Here is an 8429-nt window from a genome sequence, read left to right as displayed (position 1 = left end):
TCGAATAAGTAATATTCCTCGGTGGTCGAATTGATTGAGACGCCCGCCCAGAGCGAAGGGAGGTCCAGGTTCAAACCCTGGCTGAGGTAATATTTTTCGCAATAAATTTAAACGATTAAATGATTAAAATATAAATATATAATAGATTAAAATTAAATAGTATAATAGATTAAATAGATTAAAATAAAAATAAAAATAAGTAGGGGGATTCTACCCCGGGAGCTCCGAGGGGGGAGCGGGGCGGGGGGGTACCCCGCGGTCAGGGGACAGCGGGGAGGGGGGTACTCCGTGGCGAGGGGACCGCGGGGTGGAGGGGGAGTACGCGACCTTGACGTCACGCAAGGTGCTGACCTGTCACTATGTGACATGTAACAGATATCTAGGTGCTGACCTGTCATTTTTAGCGCGAACACCTGGACGTGTATGAGTCACGGGGTCAAGCGCCGAAACCTGGCTGATGACTGTCTTATCAAGGTGAACGATGTCGAGGAGTTCTACGTTTATTATTCCACGACGCTTGGCGATCCGCGGGGCGCGGGGAAGGAGATATTCTGCGGCGCTACGCGATCCGCGGCGCGGGGAGGTCCGCGGCTCGAGGCAATCCGCGACACATGCATGTAATAGATATCATCGGAAGATGACGATATACAAATGATTAACGCAGACACACAGCTGCGCGCATCCATGGCATGAGTCATGAGGTCAAGCGCCTAAACCTGGCTGCTGACAGCGACTTTCTTGTCTAGGTGCGTGATGTCAGGGAAGTTCCGCGTTTAAACTCACACCTACTGCGTCAGCATGTAATAGATATCACTGAGGATACCTTTGATTAGCACCGATACCACAGCTACACGTATTATTTTCCATGGTATGATCAAGCGCCGAAACCTGGCTGCTGACAAAAGTCTTTAGCAATCCGCGGCGCGTGCATGTAATAGATATCACCGGGGGATGACGATATACAAATGATTAGCGCAGACACACAGCTGCGCGCATCCATGGCATGAGTCATGAGATCAAGCGCCTAAACCTGGCTGCTGACAAAGTCTTTCTTGTCTAGGTGCATGATGTCAGAGAGTTCCGCGTTTAAACACGCACCTACTGCGTTAGCATGTAATAGATATCACCGAAAATGCCTCTGATTACCACCGACACAGCTGCGCGTATTCTTATTTTCCATGTTATGAGTCACGGGGTCAAGCGCCTAAACCTGGCTGCTGACAGTGACTTTTTTATGATATATAATCCGTCCGGAAGCCCGCTGCACCACAGTAGATTTCATACGAGATTGAGAAGAAAAACATTGTGGACAGTATAAAGTCCGAAAAGACACTAGCGCGACAACATGGAGCAACGAGAGCAAGATTTGGTGGAACGAGCCCACAGGATCACCACATTGGGTGATTATTTGGGGTGGTTGCAACAATGCTATGAATGTATCGCAGAGCTAGAGGAACACAGCCGTGTCAAACGTCCAAGGCTATCCATCGGTAGCAGACAATCGCTGGTGGCTCGAATCGCGCGACTCGAGAGTGTCAAGTGCCAAGTTGAAAGACGATTCGTACATTTCGGGGGTGGTGGTGTTGGAACTTCTTCGAGAGCGCAACTGTCGTGGCGCGAGATCGACACCGCGTTCGAAAACCGCGTGCTTACCGGTGCGGTGATTAACGCGGAGTACATTGAACCGCGCAAATTTCTCGAGGACGCTCGCGATATCGTGATCGAGCACGTGCGAGACGCTATCGAACGCTATAATTGAGGCGAATACCGCGTTCACCGGGGAGTTTGTGGCAGGTGACAAACGTGCGAATAAAAGCATAAATACAAAAAAACTATGAACTGTTTATTACAACGGACCTACAACAGTGGTACGAGTCGCGCGTAATCGGTCCGACTCTAGCTGAACTCGAAGAGTTTCAGGAGCGTGATAGCGGTTGGGCGCTGTCGCGTATACTCAACTTGACTATTAACGTGAACAAATGCAATCCTATGCGCGCGGGATGCCATATAGGTATGCCAGAAGTGGTGAAACGAAAGTGTAACGATACATGCCTCACTCTCCCCGGTTCTGGTCTCCGGACAGGACTCCGGCGGGGATCACTTATTACGCGAATAAATGCGGAGCTTGGTCGGACGCGCGGTTCCGATCAACGGTCGAAAGAGTTGGCGTTCGTTCGGTCGGTGTTTGACGTGCTGTGTAACGGAAAAAGGGGTCCTCCGTTCCTCCTATTTGCCGAATATGCTCAGCTCCAGGGCCGTCGGGAGGAAAGGAGGACAAGATCTTAATTACTCAGTAGAATCAATCGCTTGGGAGGATCGGAAATAAATCGGACAGGTGTTTAAAGGTGAAATTGACATGAACGAGGTTTATTCAGGAACGAATACAAAGGATCTCGTGGTGATTACAATGGGTCCGCCCTAGAGTAAAAATATAAAGGAAAAGGAAAAGGATTATTATTTACAACGAGTCCGCCCTGTGGTTAAATACAGAGAAAAACAGGATATGATTAATCGGAATTAACTCGGAATACGGAAATGAATGATTACAATACGAATGAATACGAGTACGGAAATAAATGAATACAATACGGATTTTGATCGGAGTACGGAGATAATGAGTACAATATGGATTTATATCGGAGTACGGAAAATACGGAATCACACGGAAAATAATGAGTACAATACGGATTGATATCGGAGTACGGAAAATACGGAATCACACGGAAAATAATGAGTACAATACGGATTGATATCGGAGTACGGAAAATACGGGATCACTGGTAACTACTGGAAACAGACAGGATGACTGCACGGACCCCTTTGTTCTGCAAGGGAAGAAACAATACGGCATTAATACTACGGAGCTTACTATTAGCGCGAACGGAAAAATATTCTTCCCACCCGAATATTACCCCCCTGAGTTCTATACCGGTCAGGAGTCAGGAAAAGGAATCTGGTCAGGGCAGGATCACGCCCGAGCGGCGCCTCGTGATGCGTGAATTTTCAGTAGGAATTGTACACCGAGGAGCACCCCGTTAGGTGTACGCTACTGCGGAATCACTCCGCCCCCCGAATCACGGCGGTACCCGTGCCTTCGGGGAAAACGGAGTCAGGACGGAACAGGAGATCGGTGCGGAGAAATTGTAGCATGTGTACGCCGAGGAGCACCCCGTTAGGCGTACGCTACTGAGGGACGGGGCCCACAACGGAGTAGAGCCTCCACTGTGTGCTCCGGTTCGGTATATAGCCGGAGACAGGAGCACCCATTCAACTCCGGCTTATACCTGCAGCGGAGGTACCCGCTGCCCGGTGTTGACGGTCGGAGCACCAAGCGTCAACTGAGTTAAAGCGCCTGCTCCGGAGGGGCTTTTATACCCCCCGGACGGCGGCGCGCGGGGTGAGGCGGCGGGGGCGGGCGCGACGTTGCCGGCTGCCGTCAACGCGTGGCAACCGCGCGTTATCGATTTTCTCCGGCTGGCTTCGACGCGGCAACCGCGCGTTATCGATTTTCTCCGGCTGGCTTCGACGCGGCAACTGCGCGTTATCGATTTTCTCCGGCTGGCTCTATTGCCTTCTCTCTCGCTCTAGGAATTCGGGTTTTTTCTACCGGCCGCGCCTCCCCGGTCGCCCTCGTTACAAAAGAAAGCAGTGATCAACGTACAATCCATGGACAATGCATGTTTCGCGTGGTCAGTGGTCGCTGCTCTCTATCCAACTGAAAGACACGCGGAGCGCGAGTCGTCGTATCCGCATTACAGTGATGTGTTAAACCTGCGAGACGTTCCAATGCCAATGACATTAAGTGGTATTAAAAAGTTTGAACAATTGAACAGTATTTCCATCAATGTATACAGCATCGATGAAAAGAACAATTGTGAACGCGCAATCGTACCGCTACGAGTCGCTGATGAGAAGAAGGAGAAGCACGTGAACCTATTATACCTGCAAGATCAGGGGGATGTTGAGTGGGTCACTTCGTCTGGATAAAGAATTTATCCCGCCTCGTCAGTTCTCAGCTTAGTAAGCACAAGGAGAAGAAATACATTTGCGATCGGTGAGTATCGGCAAGATTTGTGAAACTTATTTTATTTGAAAAAATATATATTAAAAAATTTTTGTCTTTCCAGATGTTTGCACTACTTTAGCTCCAACGTCAAGTTGCAAGCCCACAGCGTGGACTGTCAACAGATAAATGACTGCGCGATCATATTACCCAGCGAGGAGGACAAGTGGCTCAGTTTTAACAATCACAGCAGTAGGAAGGAACGTGTGCCGTTTGTCGTCTACGCCGACTAGGAGTGTATCCTGAAAAAGATGGATACGGATCCGAAGACATATCAGCACCATGAAGTATTTAGCATCGCTTATTACCTGCACTGCTCATATGACGACTCGCTATTGTAAGGCACCTACCACCGATCGTACGCGAGCGTTACGACGCGTCGAAGAGCACGGTATCACGCACCGAAAGCGTGCTACGCCGATTATCGTGCTCCGCGGAAACACACGAAGGAACCGTGTGCGAAATCGGGCGTACCCTTCGAGAACCGTCGAAGGGAATCGCGGCATCGGCCGTTGGCGAAAAGACGGCACTTCGCACCGAAACAGTATCGCGCGTGGTCGTTCTCGTTCCTGCGATATATACCGTACGATTCGTGCCAGAAGTCACCCTCGATCACGACTCCCTTACACTTTTAATATCTTTGTGATAATACTTGTAATTGAAATAATAAAGTAATAGGACTCTCGACCACGACTACCTTACACTATCAACATATCAGTTTCGTCGTGACAAGGATTGCATCGCATGGTTCGCTGACCAACTAGAAGAATTAGCATATCGTGTAAAGAATATTCTGTCGAGTAATGTTCCCATGCAAACACTTTCGAAAGAACAGTATGAGAAATTTAATAGCACCACGCACTGTCATATATGCGAGAAACCGTTCGCGCCAGACGACACTCGGGTGCGCGACCATTGCCATATAACCGGACAATATAGAGGCCCCGCACATTCAAATTGTAACTTAAATTACAAAGATGCGTATTTCATTCCAATCGTTTTTCATAATTTATCCGGCTATGACGCACATTTCATAATTAAAGAAATCGCTACCGCGTTCAAGGGCACAGTTGATGTATTACCGATAACGAAGGAGACATACATTTCCTTTACAAAAAATGTAAAAAGTACCACAGAAAACTCAAAGCGGTAAAATTGCATAAAGCTGCGATTTATTTACTCATACAAATTTCTGAGTACCAGCCTCGATAGATTGGCATCGTTTCTCCATAGAGACAAATTAAAAATTGTACGATCTGAATTTTCAACATTATCCAGCAACGATTTCGATCTATTGACACGAAAAGGTATATTTCCCTATGAATATGTGGATTGCGTGGACAAGTTGCAGGACCCGCGTCTACCTCCGCGCGAGTCATTTTTCAGTTCTTTGACCGGAGTCACCGTATCCGAGAGCGATTACGTGCGCGCCGAGAATGTCTGGCAGCGGTTCTCCATCCAAACCTTAGGCGACTACAGCGATTTATATATGAAGATAGATGTCTTGTTATTGGCCGACATTTTTAAAAATTTCGCGATAGTAGTATCAACAGTTATGGATTAGATCCCGCGTATTATTATACTTTGCCTGGTTTCACGTGGGACGCCATGCTGAAACACACGCGCGTAAATTTCGAGCTGCTCACAGACATCGACATGGTCATGTTTGTGGAACTCAGTATACGCGGTGGTTTGAGCCAGTTGCAGTGCTCGAACAGGTACGCTCGAGCCAATAACAAGTACATGCAGTCTTACGATCCATCGAAACCATCCTCGTACCTGATGTACTTTGATGTTAATAATTTGTATGGTTGGGCGATGTGTCAACCACTGCCATATGCAAATTTTCGATGGATCGAAGATATTACGAATTTCGACGCGAGCGCAATCGCTGCGGACTCATCGACAGGTTACATTCTCGAGGTCGATCTCGAGTATCCGCAACATTTTCACGACGCGCACATTGACCTACCGTTCTGTCCAACGCGCGATAAACCACCCGGCAAGCGGCAGGATAAACTTCTCGCGACAGTGTATGATAAGAAGCGTTACGTCATACACTATCGCAACCTGCAACAGTGCACGCGTCATGGGCTTCGCGTGACAAAGATACACCGTGTATTGGAGTTTTCGCAATCTCCATGGCTCCGCGATTACATCGAGCTTAATACTCAGTTTAGAACACGTGCGACAAACGATTTCGAAAAACATTTATACAAATTAATGAACAACGCGGTATTTGGCAAAACAATGGAAAATGTACGGAATCATGTCGACGTTAAACTTCTAACAAAGTGGGATGGTCGTTACGGTGCGGAGGCAATGATTTCGAAACCAAATTTTCATAGTCGCAGCATCTTTTCAGAAAATTTAATCGCCGTGGAATTGCGAAAACTCGAAGTGAAGTTCAACAAGCCAATCTACGTGGGTATGTGCATCCTCGACATATCCAAGATCTGCTTGTATGAATTTCACCATGAATACATGCTGCGCCTGTACAGTGACAAGTGTAGAATCATGTATACTGATACCGACAGTCTCATATACCACGTCAAGTGCGAGGATGTATATGAGACTGTAAAACGCGATATACACAGATTCGACACGAGCGATTATCCGGTTGACAACGCGTATGGCATACCGCTTATAAATAAGAAAGTGCCCGGTCTAATGAAGGACGAAAACAATGGCGCGATCATGATGGAATTCGTGGGACTCAGAGCGAAAATGTATGCGTTGCGAGTCGATGGTAAGAAGGATACGAAGAAGGCGAAAGGTGTCAAAAGTAATGTAGTAGCGCGAACAATATCTTTTGATCATTACACACATTGTCTGCGAGACGAGATCGAGATGACGCGTCAGCAGTCGTGTATTCGATCTAAACTGCATCAAGTTTACACTATAGCCGAGACGAAAATCGCTCTGAGTCCATACGACGACAAACGATACGTCATGCCTGACTCGACCAACACGTTACCTTGGGGACATTACCAGATACCTCTATAATATATTCACAGTATTATTGTACATTATAGAATAGTAATTATTACAAGTATATGTTTATTCACATGTAAAATAAATGACACAACTGTATATGTATATATGTATATATGTATTTAATATATTCTTATACATGTTTAATAGAATAAATACATTCTTTAAAAATTAAAGCACATTGTTCTTGTCTATCCACGAGTTATGCGATCCAGCGAATCCCAACCATTTCACATAAACCTTGTCACCCTTCCTGCGCAACACTTTTTCTACGAGATACACATCCGGATAAATCGCGCGATGCAACTCGTACTCGTAGAATGCTCCAGCGACGGATTCTCCACGATAATCCTCGAGTAGATACGTTACGGGATTGGTGCGCTGTACTGTACCGATTTTAAACCCCTCGGTGGTCCACTTTGGTGTATAACCCTTCTCAAACACCGTCTTGTATCTGCTAACGCGTACCGCGTCACCCACTTTGAACTTTGCAGGACCAGCGATTTTTACCTGGCTGTACACAGTTTTCAGAAGCCTGTTAGCAACCGCAGGGGTAACGTCGACGGGTCGCATGCCGATGGTCCTGTGCTTGCATGCGTTGTACTCTGCAATGAGTCGTGGTAATAAATCTATCCACTTGTAACTTCCATTGAGTGTAAACATCTTCCACATGGTGTTCTTCAATGTGCGATTGAACCGCTCGATGACCGATGCTTTCAATACGGAATAGGTGGAATAGAGATTGATGTTGCGTTTCTTCAAAAGTCGTTTCACGTCGCCGTTGTAAAATTCTTTCCCCATATCGGTTTGCAGGTTTTTCGGGCATCTATCGCTTTCCCGAATTATCTCACTGATAGCATTAGCCGTGTCGCTTCCACCTTTAGTCTTAAGCGGCATAGCCCAAGCATGCTTGCTCAGCACATCGATGACTGTAAGCATGTAGTGGTAGCCTCTGTTGAAACGTGAGTATGCACGCATATCAACGACGTCGGCTTGCCACAGATCATCGTATCCTCGAACTATGACGCGTCTTCGTGGAAAATTCCTTCTCGCCGGAGCATGCAGCTCCTCGACGAGCCGTCGCTTCTCGGAACCGTTACATCCATCGGATTTTGATGGTCTCATGTCTCGACAGTGTGTAATCGTTGACGTAATGATAAGCGCAAAGAGGACCATGCGATATATGTTTTCTAACAGCTCCGAATATAGACCGGTTTCCGAAATACAGATCTGTTTACAGACCTGTTTCCGATTTACAGACCTGTTTCCAAATTACAGACCTGTTTCCGAAATACAGACCTGATTCTGAAATACAGACCTGTTTCAGAAATACAGACCTGTGTCTCCTACCCGTTTATTTCTGATTGCAGTT

The 8429-nt window shown here is 46.9% G+C and overlaps 1 protein-coding gene and 1 pseudogene across 1 annotated transcript; both read left to right on the top strand.

Moving 5' to 3' along the window:
- The first annotated feature begins 3450 nt into the window (after nt 1–3450).
- LOC105555939 lies at nt 3451–5141 on the top strand (annotated as a pseudogene).
- On the top strand, nt 5140–7124 carry LOC105555940. The gene has a single exon (XM_012002991.1). The coding sequence runs from the start codon at nt 5672–5674 to the stop codon at nt 7067–7069; it is 1398 nt and encodes a 465-aa protein (XP_011858381.1). The 5' UTR covers nt 5140–5671; the 3' UTR covers nt 7070–7124.
- Nucleotides 7125–8429: the final 1305 nt, after the last annotated feature.

Source organism: Vollenhovia emeryi, unplaced genomic scaffold (genome assembly GCF_000949405.1).
Source record: "Vollenhovia emeryi isolate VEMERY1.0 unplaced genomic scaffold, V.emery_V1.0 DF940528.1, whole genome shotgun sequence".
NCBI lineage: Eukaryota > Metazoa > Arthropoda > Insecta > Hymenoptera > Formicidae > Vollenhovia > Vollenhovia emeryi.
Note: the sequence above shows the minus strand (reverse complement) of the source record. Positions and strands in the feature narration are given on the sequence as shown.

What these genes read in the sequence shown, in the direction of transcription:
- LOC105555940 (XM_012002991.1), top strand. Translation starts at nt 5,672, where the DNA reads ATGCTGAAACACACGCGCGTAAATTTCGAGCTGCTCACAGACATCGAC.